This window comes from Barbus barbus (genome assembly GCF_936440315.1).
Source record: "Barbus barbus genome assembly, chromosome: 45".
Lineage (NCBI taxonomy): Eukaryota > Metazoa > Chordata > Actinopteri > Cypriniformes > Cyprinidae > Barbus > Barbus barbus.
This window is the reverse complement of record NC_136723.1, coordinates 17,367,434-17,388,585: the sequence shown is the minus strand read 5'-3', so window position 1 is coordinate 17,388,585 and position 21,152 is coordinate 17,367,434. Positions and strand designations below refer to the sequence as shown.

Here is a 21,152-nt window from a genome sequence, read left to right as displayed (position 1 = left end):
CCTATTTCTCTCAAATATTGTTCACAAATCTGTCTAAATCTGTGTTAGTGAGCACTTCTCCTTTGCCGAGATAATCCATCCACCTCACAGGTGTGGCATAACAACATGCTGATTAGACAGCATGATTATTGCACAGGTGTGCCTTAAGCTGGCCACAATAAAAGGCCACTCTAAAATGTGCAGTTTTATCACACAGCACAATGCCACAGATGACGCAAGTTTTGAGGGAGCGTGCAGTTGGCATGCTGACTGCAGGAATATCCACCAGAGCTGTTGCCCGTGAATTGAATGTTCATCTCTCTACCATAAGCCGTCTCCAAAGGCATTTCAGAGAATTTGGCAGTACATCCAACCGGCCTCACAACCGCAGACCACGTGTAACCACACCAACCGAGGACCTCCACATCCAGCATCTTCACCTCCAAGATCGTCTGAGACCAGCCACCCGGACAGCTGCTGCAACAATCGGTTTGCATAACCAAAGAATTTCTGCACAAACTGTCAGAAACCGTCTCAGGGAAGCTCGTGGCGTTGTGTGGGTAAGCGGTTTTCTGATGTCAACGTTGTGGATCGAGTGGCCCATGGTGGGACTGGGGTTATGGTATGGGCAGGAGTATGTTATGGACAACGAACACAGGTGCATTTTATAGATGACATTTTGAATGCACAGAAATACCGTGACGAGATCCTGAGGCCCATTGTTGTGCCATTCATCCACGACCATCGCCTCGTGTTGCAGCATGATAATGCACGGCCCCATGTTGCAAGGATCTGTACACAATTCCTGGAAGCTGAAAACATCCCAGTTCTTACACGGCCAGCATACTCATCGGACATGTCACCCATTGAGCATGTTTTGAATGCTCTGGATCAGCGTATACGACAGCGTGTTCCAGTTCCTGCCAATATCCAGCAACTTCGCACAGCCATTGGAGAGGTGTGGACAACCTGATCAACTCTATGCGAAGGAGATGTGTTGCACTGCGTGATGAAAATGGTGGTCACACCAGATAATGACTGGTTTTCAGACCCCCCCGGACCCCCAATACAGTAAAACTGCACATTTTAGAGTGGCCTTTTATTGTGGCCAGCCTAAGGCACACCTGTGCAATAATCATGCTGTCTAATCAGAATCTTGATATGCCACACCTGTGAGGTGGATGGATTATCTTGGCAAAGGAGAAGTGCTCACTAACACAGATTTAGACAGATTTGTGAACAATATTTGAGAGAAATAGGCCTTTTGTTTACATATAAAAAGTCTTAGATCTTTGAGTTCAGCTCATGAAAAATGGGGGCAAAAACAAAAGTGCTGCGTTTATAATTTTGTTCAGTGTAATATGCTGATTTGGTCCTCAATAAATATTTATTATTATTGACAGATAAAAACAGTTGTGCTGCTTAATATTTTTGTGGAAACCACAATGAATTTTTTTAATTATTCTAAAAAAGTTGCCTTTTTTTGTAACACTATGAATGTCTTTACTGTCACTTGATCAAATAAAGACTTTCTTGGTAAATAAAAATAATTTATAAAAAAATCTCTGACCTCAAACTTCTAAATGTTAGTGCATATTATGCTACTGTTCCTTCAGCTGAAGCAACTGACAAACCTTTCACAAGCCAATGAATAAATAAATATGAAAAACACAGCACATCTGAGATATATTTTTCCCTTTTACAAAGTTTTCCTGTGAAAAAAACGTTCCTGTGTTTCTGTATAAAAAGCCATTTTTCTGAAGCCGTCCCTGTGGGACCCTCACACATACACACAGACATGTGTATTCCACATTTACACACAGCCATTTCTTACGCTGATCAACATGGACATGCTAATTAGGCTCAGGCTTAATGAGGCTGCTTTGGAAACCAAGTTTTATCAGTGCATTTAATCTCTTGTTTGACCCAGCTTGCTGATTCAGGTCAATATCATGGGGACATTTCCCCCCTAAACAAATTACAGCTTTATACGCAAGCAGGTCAAAGATAAAGCAAGAAAACCAGGACCTCACAATGACGAGTTGAATCCACTAAGCTTTTTAAATTTTCTTATGAAAATGTAAGCAGTGCCTGAGCAAATCTCACTGCCATGTGTTTGCTAAGGTGTTATGAGTGCTTTTTTAAGGAAGGAAGAACACTGAAAAATGTTATTTCACATATCTGCTTCCTGTACTCAAGCCTTCACTTCATCTCTCTTTTTCATTCCCTCTGGATGTTTCTTCATTCTCTCTATCATAAAGGGCTGTGGTCGCTGCAGGGATATTCACTCCTCTGCGTCGACGGGCGAGGGAACAAAAGCAGGCGATCGTTTCTTCCTGCAGTCATGTTTCCTAGGTCATTATCCAATAATTGAGCCTCACTGCTTTTGTAGAGGAATAGCACTTTTTCCCAAATTTGTGGATCAAGTGCCTTTGGATGCAAAGCTCACTCACACACTTCACACCTCGTAAACTTGACGGATAAAAATATCTAGAAGCATATGCTTTGTGCAATCAAGTACACAAGTTCTGCATGCATAATATAAGCTGACCTGCTTGGGTTACATTTACATTTATGCATTTAGCAGACGCTTTTATCCAAAGCGACTTACATTGCATTCAAGTTACAGTTTTTACATTTTTATCAGCTCTTGCTTTCCCTGGGAATCGAACCCATGATCTTGGCGTTCCTAGTGCCATGCTCTACTATTTGAGCTACAGGAAAGTTAGAATTTTAGGGTTAGGGTTAGAATTTCATTAACACTTATACTCCTTTGGTGGTGGTTTCATGGGGTACGGTACAGTACGGTATCAAGACTACACTGTAAAAAATGACCGTGATTTTAACGATAAAAAACTGTGAAAATGCTACAGTAAAAACCTGTTAAATGGATAACGGTAAGTTCCTGTAAAATTTACCGGGAAAAACCCATAAACTGACGCATTTCAAATTTTGTTTGAATTTGATGTTTTTTCTTTGAAATAACTATGTTTCTTCTTAGTTTTTTCTTATCAGTTATGTTTATTAGGGTTGTATGTTACATCTAATGTTCTAATAAATGTTTATTGCATATTTCAGTTTAATGAGTCTCACCATGAAGGTGTTTAGTGCTTGTGTGAATAACACTGTGCACCTTCTATATATGTTATTATTTAAAAGCTGCTTGTGATGGGCTTTAGTTCATCATGTGACTTTGTCATCACCACCTGCATTTGGTGGTTATCAGGGTATTTCAAAGGTACAAAGCAGATTTCGGTACTTTAATAGGTTGGTATATTAACATTATATCAATTAACAAAATTATGAAATTAATTATTTAACTGTAAATTTAAGTTAAAACCGTAAAACCAAAAATGTAGTAACCGTAAAAAGATTTAGATTTCAAATAAATATTTTTCCATTCAAAGAATTCCGTAAAATGTATCAGTTTCCACAAAATTATTAAGCAGCACAACATTGATAATAAGAAATGTTTTTTTGAGCACCAAATCAGCATATTAGTATGATTTCTCAAGGATCACGTGCCACTGAAGTAATGATTCTCAAAATTCAGCTTTGCCATCACAGGAATAAATTTAATTTTAAAAAATATATTAAAGCAGAAAACAGTTTATTTTAAATTGCAATGATATTTCACAATATGACCAAATAAATGCAGCTTTGGTGAGCGTAAGAGATATTTCAAAAACATGGAAAAATCGTACTGACTTTTGAAAGTTATTGTAAAACACTAATACTTAGAAATGTTATTTCAAAATCACATTATTATATTTTGAAATTACATTATCATTATCTAGTATTACATAAAATAACAATAACAGCTAAGGACACTGAAACATTTAACAACAGTGGACAGATGTGAAATGTGACTTTTATTTTGACCTTTAGCATGTGGGACGAACTCACCTTAGCTGGTGTATGGATCCAGATGGCAGCATTAAACAAAACGTGATCACACAGCTGCTTCAGTAAAGGAGCTCCATGAGTCAACCCATCTAGATACTTGGCAAATGACAGAAACTGTTCCAAAACTGCCCTGGTGATGTGTACCCGAGAAGACTAATGACGAGAGAGAGAGAGACAGGTGTCAGAAAGACAAAGTGAGAGAGACAGTATAGAGCGAGTTTCAGGTTTTTGACAATTTTTATTAACAGAAACTCTACATGAAAGCTGGATTCAATCCTGCATCTCCTGAGCAAGTGTTGTATCAGTGTGTCTAGAGCATGTGTGTTACCCAATAAACCATGAAAATGTACAAAATGCTGTCACTGGGGGTGGTATCTTTTCAAAAGGTATACCTCTGTACCTTATTTACCCCTAAAAGTTGCATATTAGTACCTCAAGTGCACATATTAGTATCTTAAAGGGATAGTTCACACAAAAATTTTAAATCTGTGATTAATTACTCACCCTCATGTTGTTACAAAACCATAAGACCTTCGATCATCTTCGGAACACAAATTAAGACATTTTTCACGAAATTTGAGACAGGAAAGGTCCTACCACGATCAAGGTCCAGAAAGGTAGTAAGGACAACATAAAAATAGTCCATGTGACATCAGGGGTTCAACCGTAATTTTATAATGCTACGAGAATACTTTTTTGTGTGCATAGAAAATAAAAATAACGACTTTATTCAACAATTTCTTCTCTTCCGTGTCAGTCGCCTTGTTTACAAGCAGAAGACGACGCACGCTGTACATAAAACAGTCTAAGTAAACATGTCTGAAAATTTTGACAGAGGATGACTTGCAAATTTTTTGCCCAGCCTTACTTTTTAGAACCAGAACAGGCGATAAACTAAGAGAGATCGACATTCTACATCAGAAGACCTATGTCGTGATACTCTTGTGAATGCGCATCGAAGGCTGACACGGAAAAGAAATTGTTGAATAAAGTCATTATTTTTGTTTTGTTTGCGCACAAAAATATTCTGGTTGCTTCATAAAATAAAGGTTGAACCACTGATGTCACATGGACTATTTTAACGATGTCCTTACTACCTTTCTGGGCCTTGAACGTGGTAGTTGCGTTGCTGTCTATGGAGGGTCAGAAAGCTCTCGGATTTCATCAAAAATATCTTAATTTGTGTTCTGAAAATAAACAAAGGTCGTACGGGTTTGGAACAACATGAGGGGCATTTTTGGGTGAATTACTCCCTTTATTTCAATTCAGATAATTAAAATGATAGTCATCGTCTGCAACTTCTGCGAATCTGACACTATGTATCTATTTTACAATTATAATTTATAATAAACTGATTTTTATCACCGGTAATTAGAAAAATAATAATGAATATCTGTCTTACCTTCTCAAGTAAATATCCAATAACCAAGAAGCCTTTTCCGCCCAACATCTGCTCTTGCATGGCTACTGAACTCTTCAACAACTCCACTAGGAAAGCTAGGAGAGTGGCACTGCAAGCAGAAATGAAAAAATACATTTAAATATGTAGCATTTGTGAGAGAACAGGATCAGGATACAATGCATAAGGGGTTTGACCTGCATTTCTAACATGAGCACCAAGGCTCAACATATTTGCAGGACATTGTCCAACCACTAAACCACAACTCCAACATTGAATACACTCTTAAAAGCAAAGGTTTCAAATGAAGGTTGCAGATCAGTTCTTCAAAGAACCATTTTTTCTTAGTGTGAAGAACATTTTAAAATTTAAAGAATGGTTTTTCCAAGGTTCTATTGATGTTAAAGGTTCTTCTTGGAAACATCAATGCCAAAAAAGAGCCTTTATTTTTAAAAGTGCACATTTCTTACGGTATCTCAATGAGCAGTATAAATTGAAAAATGTACACACACATGCACATAATGATGGCTTCCCTTCCTAGAAGCAATATCATCATTCCAGCAAATACGAATTATGTCTTAGCTTCTTAAATGACGTAGTTGAGGCAGTGAGATTGCAGATGAAATCCTCAGAGTGTCTCTTTCTCTTTCTAAAGTGCCATAAGTCGACGGATGGGCCAGTGACCTCACCCATCTCCCCACAGACAGTAAACCCCAGTGGGGAACATTACCACTGATCGATACCTCACAGATCTCTGCTCCGCTGATTATGCCTGCCAGCTCACTGCTGATCTCTAATCTACTCGCCATGCCTGCAAGCTCACCATGCAGAACCAAGCAATGACCTGAGAAATGAGGGTATGACCATACCAGCCTCTCATCCCTCTTTGAGCTAGCCTCTCAATCTCATTCCTAGTGTCTATGTGAACATGAATGGCACGAATCCCTCAAAATCCCACGCTCTCTCCGTCATGCTCTATTTCTATCCGAGAATGACAGATTCCATATATAATTCATGGCAGACGTCCCTGACAGTGACTGACTTGAGTTTTAGTCTACATTATGGCAGCAACTTATTATTATCAAATACAAAACTAGGACTTGGGGCCTAGGGAGGTCCATGCAGACACTACTTTGACATTTACTAAAAAGATAACTACTGTTTTCAAACAGGTATCTCAAAAACTCAGAGTCTCACATTGGTTGGATAAACAGATAGCAGTGCGAAGTCCGTCCAAATTCACGCAATTGGTTGATCCAGTGTTGCCATGTCTGTGTGGTTTAGGTGCTCAAAATTAAAAAAATTAATAAATACCCAAAACAAACAAACAATTTTAAAAAATGGTTTACTTCTATGTTTACACTACCATTCAAAAGTGTTTTTATGTTTTCGAAAGAAATCTCTTATGCTCATCAAGGTTGCATTTATTTGATTAAAAATACAGTATTCAGTAATATTGTGAGATATCATTTCAACTTAAAATAACCATTTTCTATTTTAATATATTTTAAAATGTAATTTATTCCTGTGATTGAAAGCTGAATTTTTAGCATCATTACTCCAGTCTTCAGTGTCAATTGATCCTTCAGAAATTGTTATAACATGCTGATTTGATGATTAACAAACATTTCTTATTACTCTCAATGTTAAAAAACAGTTGTGCTGCTTAATGTTTTTGTGGAAACCGTGATGTATATGTTTTTCATGATTCTTTGATGAACACAAAGTTAAAAAAAGAATAGCATTCAAACTAGGGGTGTGCGATATGACGATTTTTGATCGTGGACGATAAAAATGTCTCCACGATCTGCTTTTTAAGAAATATCGTAGTATCGTGCTACAGCGCACATTGTGTCAAATACAGTTCTGGCGCCTCTATATACTGTACAACACGACATACAGCAGTAGAGTTGGGGTGGTGATGGCGCAGTGGATAAGACACATGCCTTTGGTGTGAGAGACCCGGGTTCGAATCCACTGTGAGACACCAATGTGTCCCTGAGCAAGACACTTAACCCCTAGTTGCTCCAGAGGCGTGCGACCTCTGACATATATAGCAATGTAAGTCGCTTTGGATAAAAGCGTCAGCTAAATGAATAAATGTAAATGTAGAGTTACTCTGACAGGACACTGCACTTATTCGCGATCGCAAAAGTACATTATTTGCATACAAGCCTTGCTGGTTAAATGTTTAATTCGCACGCTGGTCTGACGTGCGTTTTTTCTGAGCGCATGCACCTGAAGCACGCGCACTAAAAGCCTGCCTAACGGCGCCTGATTACTCAACTAACTTATTTTTTTGCGCTAATACTGTCAAAACACACAAGGTTTACATACAGACTCAGTTGGTTATCTCTAAAATGAAAGTAAATAGTTAAGAGAGAAACAGATGCGTGCCTGTATATTAGATGCGTGCAGCTCTTAAAGGGACAGGACACTAAACATGCTGTCGACTGTCATTAAAGGGATAGTTCACCCTAAAATTTTATTTCTGTCATTATTTACTCACTCACATGTTGTCCCAAACCTCTATTAATTTCTTGTGCTGAACCCAAAATAAGATATTTTGAAGAACGAGGGTAACCAAACAGCTGCTGGTCCACATTGACTTTGATAGTAGGAAAGAACAATCCTGTGGAAGTCACCGAGGACCAGCAACTGTTTGGTTTTCCACCTTCTTCAAAATAGCATTTATGTTCAGCAGAAGAAAGAAACTCATTCAGGTTTAAAACAACTTTTGACTAAATGATGGTATAAAAATAAAACATTATGACAGAATTAACAGACAGATGACAGAATATATATTTTTGAGGGAACTATTCATTTAACGTTAACAAAACGCAATGAGAAAAATCACTCACTATTCTTGACTGAAAAACTTTAATACAGTTGCTTTAGGAATCAGTCTGTCTAGTGTTTTATTTTTATATTTGTTCATTCATTTCATTGAATGCTCTGCTAAATACACCTATTGTACCTGAAAATAAAGCACTGTTTGTTTTATTTGTATATTATGTGTATTTGTAATGTGTATCTTTGTTCTTATTTTTTAATAAGAAAAATAAAATAATGACAAAGATTTTTTTTATCTTTGCCCACTTTGGCCTAAATATCTGCCATGCATCTTTGCCTTTCTAGTTTGGCTGTAATGCTCAGACAACTTGTAAAACCAAAATAGTAAAACTATCATGACAAAGAATCATGATAAAATCGTGAATCGTGATATTTCTAAAAAAAATCGTGATATGATATTTTTCCCATATCGCCCACCCCTAATTCAAACTGAAATCTTTTGTAACATTATAAATAGCTTTACTGTTACTGAATAAAAGCTTTGATTCCTTTAAAAAATAAAATACCCCAAACTTTTGAATGGTGGTAGTTTCTGTATGTTAACTTGGGATAGAAAAGAGCAGTGTAGCAAACATAAAGGTAGAATATTCTCTTATAAATGGCATATGATAATTTAAAATTGAAGATTTAATGAACCCTGAGAGTTGCAATAGTAAATTTAGCTCTGTGGATCTGCAGTCTGTATGGTCAATACTCACCAGACGGTCGTCTCCACAGGGCTGTCGTTGGGTTGCCTGTAGTCCAGCTGTGAGAAGAGCGGGAAGAGAACTTGGATTCCTCCAATAGAGTGGATGGCGCTGTGGATGGAGTGAGTGACGATGGCCTTCACATCCTGTATACACAAGCAAAAATGCACACTTGCTTGAAAACTGGGTAGGAAACTGTCATAGGTCATAATGCAATATATATGGGTAGTTGACAAATAAAAATTGGACTGTGTCCTATGGTGTGACATAGCAAAAATGTTGAAAAAAAACTTAACATACAAATAACATGAGAAAAATGTATCTTAATTCTTAGAGTTACAAATAGCATGAGAGAGGTTTATCTTCGAAGTTTTTTTTTTTACATTTTTCCGTCACACCATAGGACACATTGATACGGCAACTACCCGTATACAGTATACGATCAGTTGTATGATGATAATAAGCTGCATGTTGTGCTTTCAGCTTCATAATGTGTGCTTATATTTTCTGTTACATCCATGATATGTCAACGTCATCCCCCTTATTATGAAGATATTAGCTGGGATTTTTTGATAAGTTGCCTTATTTTAAGTAGGTAATGAAAAAAATTCTAATTCATTTAATACATGTATGATTAAAACAGAATATGGTTCTTTCTACATCAAAACACACTTTTCACATTTAAAAAAAAATTACCGTAAGCTAAATTGAAACTTAACTATTTAATCAAAAACATTTCCTCTCAACATATTATTATTTTCTTTTCAGTTTTGTAGCCTGTTTTTTCCCCCCAGCACTCAAGAATCAGTAAAAAAAATCAGAGATAAACATATGTTGTGTGTGTGAGAGTAAAAACTGACCTGCAGCATCAGGGCATGTGGCGAGTGCACAAATATGGAGGGGTTTTCCCTGGGCGAGGACTCCAGGCACAGCTGTGCGTCGGTGGCTTTAGCGTTGTAGGTGAAGGCTATGCTGCTAGCCAACTTCCCATCATACAGAACCTGCTTATGGTGCTCGGCCAGGTGGATGTCGCTTTCCGACTTGAACTTAAATGTGCTCTGTGAAGACAGAGAAATACATAAATCAGTAACATACTTCAAATGAAGTTCTCTCACATTTTATTTCTCTCTTGGCAGCAGACTTGTGGAAAGCACCAGGGACTGGGCCGCATCCCAGAGGACTGATAATGGTAATAATAATAATAATAATAAAAAGCTTTAATTTCTGAGGCACAGAGCAGCCACACACACAGGTGTACATTATCTTAATGAAGCTCTGGCTGCAGAAATGTGCCATTTCACTAATGGCTCTTAACGTAAGTGTGAGTCTGTATGAGAATATGTGTGTGAATATGTATGTATCTGCAAAATCTCTCTCATGTAAAGCACTTTGTGCCACTAGTCATCTACTCAACTGAGGGAGTGAATGAGAGACTTACATAAGATCATGCAGAATTTCCTCACCGTGCATGACAGGACTTTCAACTCCAGATTTTATATATTTATATATTTAGATAGATGACCAATTTAAAGACATATAACATAACATCAAATTCGACCCTATTTACTTTCATAAGTATTTTTTTTTTTGTATTTTTACATATTTTTATGAATAAATAAATGGATAAATAAATAAAATAAAATTACAATAATAAATGCACAATAAATAAAATAGAAAGTAATAAATAAATAAATATAATTAATTAATAAATACACAAATTAAATATATTTATTTATTTAGTCATTTAGAAGATGCTTTTATCCAAAGCGACTTACAAATGAGGACATAAGAAGCATATTTTATAAACTTATAAACTTATTTTATTTATAAACTTGTAAATAAATAAATTCATATATAAATAATTACCTACATTACACTGCTGGTTATACTCTGTATAATTGTGTATGTGACAAATAAAACTCTTGAATCTTGAAATAAGTAAATTTCATCTTTTCTTTGCTGATGAAGTAACTAAGGTCAAGTAAGAAGGAAAAAATATTAACCAGTAATATAAATCTAAAATGCCTCTCCTTCCACTTGTCATCCAAAAACCAATCTAATCCCAATGTATAAAAATCCCATCCCATCCCCCTTTATGTCTCTCAGAATATTCTGTTTTATTTTGCCTTAATAACCTGTATTTAGATTTGATTAAATATTGTGTTTAAAATACATTGAAAACCACAGTATAAAAGTATACAGGACTGAATATTATGCATAATTGGTATGCACATAATCAATAAAATCTTCAACATCTAACTGCCTCATGAAGTCTACAGCAGCACATCTAAACAGAAAGGAGAGATGCATTAGTAATGAGAGAAGCATAAACACAGTCACACTCAATGAGCAATTCTTCAAAAAACAGTACGATGCAAATAAGCCCTTGCACTGGCACTGTGATTCACTGCAGTATCCCCAGGCCTGCTGCCAATGTGTCCACTTAGCAACACACTGACTGGCACTGAACGCAGCATCAAAACTTATCTACCAGACTCTGTTCACACACCCTGCCTCACACCCGACCAATGCTCCATAATAAACTAAGAAATAAATTTACATTTTGCAGCATTTTTTATCCAAAAGCAAGTCAAAGAGTCAACAATATTCAAAAGCTAATTCATAATGCCAGGTTTATTAGACAACTAGATTATAAATAAATAAATAAATAAATAAATAACAATAACTATAAAAACTAATAATACAACTATAATAAAACTGAACAAATACGTTGACGTTTTTCTCAAATACAACTTTCTTTGCTGATGATGAAACCAAGGCCAGGTAAGAGGGGAAAATATTAACCAATAATCAATATTATTATTATTATTTGGCCTTTTTCATGCTTTTTCGTGACCAGAGGTACAGTTGCACTGTATGTCTGTGTGCTAACCACTAGGCTATCAGCACCGACACCAATAATTCATATTAATCTAAAATAATAACCAAGTATGCTGTTAGCATACAAAATAAAGCATCAAAACTAAAACAAGTTTTTAATTCAGATTTAATGAATAAATGCATCTCTCTAGATAATATATAATATAAAAAACTAAAACTAAGCACACAATAAATAAACAAACAGTATATAAATATACAGTAGTCAATTGACTAGCCGGTTGTTTTATGACCATCAAATCCACCAACATGACTCATCTCTATTTTAACCACTTTTCCCTGAGAACATCCTAAAAAGGAAGTTCTATCAGATTCATCTAACTTCTGCAGACATACTGCATAAAACTTGTACCAAAAATGCAGTTCAGAATCTCAAACACTTTGTAAAAGAGAAAGAGACCATTAATAGGATCACGCAGTCAGTCGGCGTGAGCACAATATGTAATCTGGCCCAGTGTTTCGGCACGTTCACATGGCATTCATCTTCTCCGTCACGCAGGGCACAGGAGCACCGGCAAACTCAAGCAGCTGTCTGGGAATCGGGTCACTGCTTCAACACACCCTATGGCTGATAGCCCATGCTGCAAAGCTAGCACGCGTTTTCCTTACAGCCTCTCTCTCTCTCTTTTGCTCCTCACAATCCCATGAGAGGACAGCTGCACCAGCAGCAGCGACAAAGACTAACAGCACTGGAATTAAGCAGAGCCATCATACACTCTGATGATCTATATAGCTTACAAACACACACACACAAAGTCGCCGGTCCAGACAGCTCTCTTTGCGACAATGCCAAGTGCCCCATACCTCACATGCTAATTACCACGGCAATGCACAGCCAGAGAGCAGCTTGTTGGCTGTCACATGCTGACCAGACATCTGGACTTCCTCTGGTATTAGGGACCACATCAACCGGCTGCAGCAGCAACAACACACACTCACATCCAGACTCTCACAGACAAACTGACAGATAAGGACACAAATGAGCAACAGATATATGAGCACACACACATACTAGCCTCCAATTTCCAGATAAATTATGTTACAGTATATGCATATTATAATCGGCTTCATATGACTGCATGACATGCTATCATTCTATTAATGCTAGCTTTGTATTATGCATGTGTACTATGCAGAACCTGGGCATTTTATGTATGCATGAACGCCCTGCTACAATTGCAAAAATGTGCAATATATATGCAGCAAACAGAGCATACTCTACACTAAATCCCAGAATGCAATGCACTGTACTTCCTTTGACCTTTATTTCAAGAGTGACCAATCAATAATTCCTACTATCCCTCACACATTATTTGATCAGATTTCCAAAAGTTGACATTTTCTCATTAAATTCAATTGACAATGCAAGATGGTGTTTGTCCCATCATGCAATCTACTGAGGTCATGTGACAACAGTGTTGCATACTACTTCTTGAAATTTCATCTTTGCATAATTCATACGGTTTCATACACAAGAGGTTAGCCTGAACATACAATGAGGTCATGTGACAGTAATATTGCATATTACTTCTAGTATCTATGACCTTTATTGCTATATGTTGCATATACTTTCTTTTTTCCCCCCAAGACGTTAATACTTTTATTCAGCAAGGATGCATTAAATTGATCCAAAGTGACAGTAAAGACATTTATAATCTCCAAATATGCATATTAGAATGATTTCTGAAGGATCATGTGACACTGAAAACTGGAGTAATGATGCAAAAAATTCAGCTTTGCCATCACAGGAATAAATTACATATTAAAATATATTAAAACAGTTATTTGAAATTCTAACTATATTTTATAATAATAATGTTTTAGTGTATTTTAATCAAATAAATGCAGCCTAGGTGAGCTTAATAATGTTTTTTTCTATCAAACATTTTTTGTACCCCTCGTTGATGATCTGGGCCTGTGTTGGCTAACTGTGAATCACATGACTTCATTTGCATGTTTTCAATATAGTGACAGCAGAAGGCTGATTCTACACAGACATAAGGTAACTTGTCCTAGTGGACTAGTAAAAATAAAGCAGTGACCTGTAAAAAGATGCTTGCATTAAAATATCAATAATGTAAAACATTCATTGCATACATCAGGTCTCTTAAGGCATCTTCATGATAGATCGTCAAAGTGTCACACACACACACACACACACACACACAGCCCATGAATAATCCACACTCTCTGTTCTCTTGATTTTTCTTCTATAGTTGGAGTGAGCTGCAATCAGGCGCCGAGGAACTTTTAGCCACGTGGGTACAAGGATTAATAATTAAAAATTCCTCAATAATCCAGATGCAGAGACAGAGAGGGAGAGTATGACATGCTTTCATTTTTAATTCTCCGATTTACTGAAGAGACTTTCTGTCTTATCCTGGTTTAACTTGACACTAAACAGTGCCTAATGAACTCAGGTTACATGTAACAGGTTCATAATCTCTCTTTAACACAACCTGCTGGTTGGGCTAATAATCACAATCTTGTTCACACCCTGACGATCCTAAAAGGCTGAATGACTGGATGATAAATATTTTAAAAGAATCTAAATATTTTGCTGTTTTATTTGATGATTATATTCAATATATTTAGATACATTTTAAACAATTTTACATAAAATTAATCAACAAGCACATTGCAATATATACCATGTGGCTTAATTTTATAATCATTGTGAATATTTAATCGCTCAGTCTTACAAAGCAGCAGCCTAAATAAGCTGTGCTTTGCCTGATGCAAAAAACAATGCCGAGATCAGCACTGAGAGATGTGGTTAATCATGTCCATTTAGCAGAAATGTACAACAACATCATCTGACCTCAAGTAAACAAAAGCTGCTTATAATCGTCAGATCATCTGACCCGGGTAAACAAGCCCTGTCCGCATGCTTCCGAAGAGCTTTAGCTTAAATTAGGGAGTCTCGTGCTTGGCTGGAGAGAAAGATTCTGTGAGAAAAATCTAACTTGACAGCCTGGATTTCCCCTCAATGCTCTTCTCTGAAACAGCTATTAATTGGTCAACCAGAAAGACAAGCCAGCGGTTAACATTACTCATCTATCCTCTCCTCTTCGTTTCTGTACTGAGAAGAGATTTTTTTTAAGAGTTCATCTATGTCAAGTGCTGCTTTGGCTTACACACTTCAGCCGATGAAGCAGAAGCAGCTATCAGCTCCCACATGCGTACAGACCCAAGAGACAAGCCTGTCTGAGAGGTGAGAGTCCGGTTAATGAACGAGAAAGAGAGAAGAGAGAACATCAGGTGTTATTAACAGACCTGCCAGGGAAATGTAGAGCCGGTGTAATGAGAAAGTACTTTAGCACGGCCCATGTTTCAGGAAGGGTTGTCTCAGTCTAACACGCTCCGTTCACTGAACTACTCACAAAAAACTGGAATGCAACACAACTACCAGGGTGTACAGCTTTTTATCAATCAACCAAGCTCTAGCTCATGACAGCTTTTCTAAAAGTTTGGCAAAAGATAACAATCACAAAGAATAATTTCTAGTCAAAAACATGAGTATAACTAGAAATGACCTCACATTTTTGAGCTTATCCTAGTGGAAAAAAAACAACCTTAAAATGTATTGTAACTACAAATACATTTACATATTTAGGAGCTTAATAAATATACCCTGCAATTATTATACTTTTGGTATACTAAACTAGTATACTTAAATTAGAAAAACTAATTTGGGGCTTAATGCACTTTAATTTAATTGAAGTCCAACTAAAGATATTCTTATGTATATTTGATTGTGCTAAAGTGGAACTATAGCAAGTTTACTTCAGCTACACTTATATCATACAATCCTTATTAATAGTGATATTAAAACACATTTTAGGCATAATATTAACAAATGTGCATTGTGCAATAAAGAAATACTCCAAATAAAGTTTAATTATAATTTTATATCAGTAAGTCTTTATATGTCAATAAATATGTTAATGGCTTTGAAGTATAATTAGTATGAAATAAATGTATTTTATATAAATTATGGCACAGGATTTTTTTTTATTACTGTATGAAATCCTGAAATCAGCACTGCATGTATCCTTTGCAGATAAAGCAGTCCCAGAATGCACTGCGTTAAACAAATGAACCTTTATACTGCTTTCAATACTGACAAGTAACAGTATATGATAGCTCCATCAATTTATTTTTATTTATTTAAATGCATAATTAGTCTAGCAATATGGGCACATGCCAAACTCTAATGAAACATCCCAGTATTATTTTAGCATTATTACTATTTAGTAATATATTTAATTAGCTTTTATTTTTAGTTTTTTATTTTATTTTTAGTAATTTTGTTATGTGCTTTGTGAAACAAGTGTTTCAACTAGTAGTTATGATTTATTTTATTTCAGCTTTACTTCAGTTAACAAAACCGATTTTAATCGTTTTAGCTGTAGTTAATAAAAACAACACTAAATCAGACTCATCTGAGATGCCACATTCAAGTGGCGTGTGTGTGACTATTGCTGCCCATGTAGATCATTTCAAATTTAATTTTAGCACATACACTACTGCAGAGAATAAGTGTCTGTTTAGATGGCAGACAGTGAGGTTGAGTTTAGGAAAAGAGCTTTTATGTTACACCGCCTGTCAGTTTCAGAACTAATCCATCTGAATGTTCTCAGCACAGAGTTTAATTACGGCACTAAATATTCAGTCAAACACAAAACGCCCACTTTGTACTGCAACAATCGAGCAGCAAAGAGTATCCCACAGCTGCACAGCTGCACAGCACCCTGCTCTCTCAAAAGTGATCTTGGGGTTTATACCTTATACCCGGGTCCGAGCTGATGAATGGCAAAGATCTGTGCAGGGTTCAGCGCCTCACTGAAGACGTAAATGGCTCCGAGCTGCCCACAGAACACCCGGTTAGCATCCGCAGTCTCTGAAGAGCCCAGGAAACATTTATCATAACTCTGCAGGAAGGGAGAGAGGAAGAGGAGATAATCAAGATAAAGGAATAATAAAACAAAAAACAATAAGAAAGATACCAAAAGTGGAAAACTGCTTTTTATCAGTTCGACGGCTTGACAGTTTTCAGAAAAGTCCTTCTGGAGCTGTTTACTTGCAATCTTCTGGTCATCTTGTTCTCAATTACTTCAGCTAGTCTATACGTAATATACTATAAAGATTTGCCTAAGGGAAAAAGGTGTATGGATAATCTATATCCCTTTGATCCAAAGAGACAACCGCTTATCTAATCAAATGTCATTTGGACCCTATAGGTGCAATATTTTCCAAAGCAGAAGAAATAGAAGTTGATTTTGGCAATGCTGAGATGTTTATGTGCTTCTTGAGGCTGTGTATGAAAAAGAATGAGAATGTAAAAGCACTGGAAAAGCACAAACACTTACATCATTGGTGTTAACGTGCCATGCCATGTCGCCGTAGGAAACCAGCTGGCCGTTGACATAGCAACGGATCTCACTATTCCTCCAACGGTTGTAGATGTGGACTATGCTGATCATGTACCACTGTAGGAAGTAAAATTATAAGTATTCAATATTCACACAGCTCACTCAGCCAAGCATATGTAAAAGGTACAGTAGTAAACACAGTGTTCTTTATGGAAGCCCCTTTTCCACCACAGAAGAAAAAAAAAATCCAAAAAGGTAATTGCGACTTTTTATCACACAATTCTAACTCTATTTCTTATGATTCTGAGTTTATATCTTGCAGATCTGACTTTATTTCTTGTAATTATAAGTCTCTATCTCCCCATCTCAAACATTTTCCTCAAAATTGCAAATTCTTATCACACAATTCTGACTTTATTTCTCATAATTACAAGTTTATATCTTGGAAATTTGAGTTAACATCACGCAATTCAGATTTATCTCAGAATTGCTCATTTTTAGCACATAATTCTGACTTTATTTCTCACAATTACGATTCAACAGCTCACAGTTTTTAATTATCATGTCATAATTGCAGGTTAATATCTTGCAATTTTGACTTTCTCAGAACTGCAAATTTATAGCACACAATTCTCATGTTATTTCTCATAATTATGAGTTTATATCTCACAATTTTGAATAAACATCTCACAATTTAGACATTTTTTCCTCTGAATTTCATGGATGAAAGGATCGATCTGTATCATGAAATACTCCTGTTTTGTTACATTTAATTTTGTATGCATATAAATTCATAAATCATGCATTTCATGATCCAGACAGACCATTTCGTCCACAAAATTATGAAGGCCACTAGGTTCGGACTGGTTATCAGAGCACTTGGAGAAATCCCATTGGATTAGCTACTCATTTGACCTTTTGGCCCACTTATTTTCATTTATTTATTTACTTATTTATTATTATATTATATTATTGCCTGTCCAATGCAACTAAGTGATTTCTAAATTCGGCATTCAATATTAAATTGATAATAAATAATGTACTAGTCTTGACAGCATCAATTACCACAAAATTGTATTATTTGCAAAAACATGCAAATTAAATAGAAAACACTTTAACAAAAGAAAAACCCTCAGTAATGCCTTGTCTCACTGCCGTCCACTACTGTTAACGCAATGGAACGAGGGAATTTATTTTCTGTGGTAACTGATGGCATGCTACATATAGAGCTTAAATTATACTGAACCAATCTTTCAAGCTTTGGACCACGAAAATTCTGCGGAAATGACCCGCCCCCAAAATTAAAATGGTTCAATTTTTAGATCAAGCACATAAAACATCATCTCATTACATGCTTCTAAACCGAGAGCTAAATTTACTGAAACAGACTCATTCTGTTTGATGGTAGCAATGCTAAAAGCTGTTTTGGCATATGAATTAAAGATCAGAGCCCTGACATTTGAAAGCGCTCCAGTGAGGAATGCGACAACATGGATCACGCAAAAGTGTCAACCATATATCTGTAATTCAAACAAAAAACTGAGCTCTTGTAGGGTGGAGTCCATATGGATGAGCTCTGGAAATTAGAGTGGCCCGTCAGAAATTGGGAGATTTAGTGCAAACTTCCTCAAAAGACCTAATTTCCCAAATATCCTCTCCACCTTCCTAGCATCTTATGAAAACGTAAGGCGATATTAGCTGGGGTGACAGCGGGGAAAAAAGGATAAGCTAAAATCTGCTAGACCAAAAATCCATCCCGTAACTGAGATTTCAAAGCTTTTAATGCCAGTTAAGATTTTACATAAAACACATGAAAGGGTCATCTTCGTCTAGACGGGGCTTTGGATTTCCCAAAAACACAGCCCTAGAGTAGTCCTCCATTTCCAAACTTTTCTTCTGAGCTGCTGGTCTCCATTGACCAATAACAATTACACCATTTAAGTTCTGGATAGATCTTTTAGCTCAGTTCAATTCAATTACTTTTCTTATTGTTCACATCTCCAATCCTCCCTGATCCCCTGTTTTGATCTATTCTTTCCCTCTTTAATATCCAAGGAAGTTTAATATAAATCTAAGTCACTAACAAAGTAGTTGATTAAAATCCAGCCCCTTTGTCCCACCACACACAGTTTCAATAGCAGAACAGAGTGCTGACTAATTGGGTGAGCTGTGAGGTTCATTGTTAGGCCGAGTACACATTTTCTCACACTAGCGAGTGTGTATCTGGGCGAAGGGGTATAGCTTGAATTCTAATTGGCACACCACCCTCCCTTGTCGTCCTCTTCTGTGAGCAGACAGGATGAGGTATCATATTCAAACATCCCTTGCCAAACTTATTTTCATTTGTCGTTTAACAACACGTGCGACTGAGCCGAATCCATCCCACTGGGACAATAAAAGGAGCCAAGTTATCAAAAACCAGATGTTGCTGTATCAGCCCATTCTGAGTGAGAGGAAAAAAAAAAAGAAAAACTGAAAGAAAGAGCGCTAAATAGACAGATCCTGAGTACTAAAAAGGAATAAGGTGTTTTGGGAATAAATCCCCCTGGAATTCCCTTTGTTTCTTTTGTGCACAAGCTAACAATTTAGAAGGGCTTCGAGTAGGGCTGACTCGGTGGAGACATCAAATTTGTGCAAAGATAAAGACAGAGAGAGACAGACAGGTGAAAGTCTGTCGTTTCCCTAGAAGAACGAGTTATGGTATTTTTATTTTTTTTATTTTAATTACAAGGTCAATAATTTTTTTTTTTCTTTTTTAAACTTATGCAAGAGTGAATCGTTTGCAATAAGATCAATATTGCTTCAAAATAGTGTGAACTTCCATTTTATGGCATCATAAATGGGTATGCACTATTAAAATGACACAATTGTCCAAGAAAAGATATCTAGATTTCTATGCAGTTGCTAAGGTTTTCAAGTGTTATTCATGCATAGCTATGTGGCTGCTAGGTTTACTGGCATCTACTCAACAAAATTTGTTTTTGAAAAGATCTTCAAAAACAAAGTTAGTTCAAAATCAAACCCCCTAAAAAAATAAAATAAATAAAAAAACTGTCATTTTGATGTCACCAATAAAGGCAAAGACCATATATTAAAGGAGTCATATGACAGGATCTCATGTTTTCTTTTGTCTTTGGAGTGTTAAAAGCTGTTTGTGCATATATATAAGATCCATAAGTCACAAAGATGTCTCAAACCCAAAGATATATTCTTTCTTAAAGTTAAAACTCATCCACACCTTCCTAAAATGTCTCATTCAAACACGCCCCCACAAATCTACATCACTTTGTTGGAAGATTTGCATAACACTGCCTAAATGTATACACAAAGAAAGGCATAACTTTTATTCTTGCTGTAGTATTGTTACCGTTGCCGCCATGTCATGGAGACGCTGTGTGTTTCCAAATATGGTAAGGGGCGTAACATTTCCGTCACATGCTTGAAATATTTGGCCAGTCACAATGCACTGGATAGGAGGCCAATCAGAGCACACCGTGCTTTACAGAACGATGAGCTTAGTAAAAAAACAACGTGTTTCAGAAATGCGGGGCAGAGAGGAGCAACAATAATGTACGGAAGGTGGAAAATAATGAACCTTAAACTGCGTAAACATTGCATTACACCAAATAATGTTCTTTTTAGCAATGTCATATGACCCCTTTAACTCTGTTCAACCTTCCACTGTACTCTAGTTACTCTAGTCTACTCGTATGTGTAGACAGGTTGAAACTCACCTTCCTAGGCTGGAAGTCGTACTTCACGCAGTGTTGAAAGCCTTTCCCCTTTGACTTCAGTGATGTCACAATTAAACAGTTCCCCACAAAGTGTGCTGAGTAGCCAATTCCTTTGCTGGTTCGAAAACTAGGGGACAAAAAAAAAAAAAGAGAAAGAACTGATTTTATGAAACAAAAGAGAAAGAATGCAAAAACTGGCTATATGAAACAATATTTTAACATTTTAATGCCAACTTGCCCACTCAACAGGCTTTCTTTTAATATGAGTCAACAAAAGCCACCCCATCCTCTATTTTCAATCTTATTTCATCTTCTATTTGCC

The 21,152-nt window shown here is 36.4% G+C and overlaps 1 protein-coding gene across 7 annotated transcripts in view; it reads right to left on the bottom strand.

Annotated features, from left to right (window-relative positions):
• Positions 1 to 21,152, bottom strand: part of LOC306863735 (neurobeachin-like) — a gene marked incomplete at its 3' end in the record, with an annotated part of 128,577 nt that overhangs the window by 41,117 nt on the left and 66,308 nt on the right. For all 7 annotated transcript variants that reach the window (XM_079407255.1, XM_079407256.1, XM_079407258.1 and 4 more), the window contains exons 6-12: positions 20,831 to 20,957; positions 17,094 to 17,213; positions 16,509 to 16,655; positions 9,684 to 9,881; positions 8,836 to 8,969; positions 5,288 to 5,396; positions 3,886 to 4,038 (exon numbers count right to left, since the gene is read on the bottom strand). In XM_079407255.1, the coding sequence (XP_079263381.1) occupies positions 3,886 to 4,038; positions 5,288 to 5,396; positions 8,836 to 8,969; positions 9,684 to 9,881; positions 16,509 to 16,655; positions 17,094 to 17,213; positions 20,831 to 20,957 (988 nt within the window). The remainder of the gene's footprint in view (positions 1 to 3,885; positions 4,039 to 5,287; positions 5,397 to 8,835; positions 8,970 to 9,683; positions 9,882 to 16,508; positions 16,656 to 17,093; positions 17,214 to 20,830; positions 20,958 to 21,152) is intronic.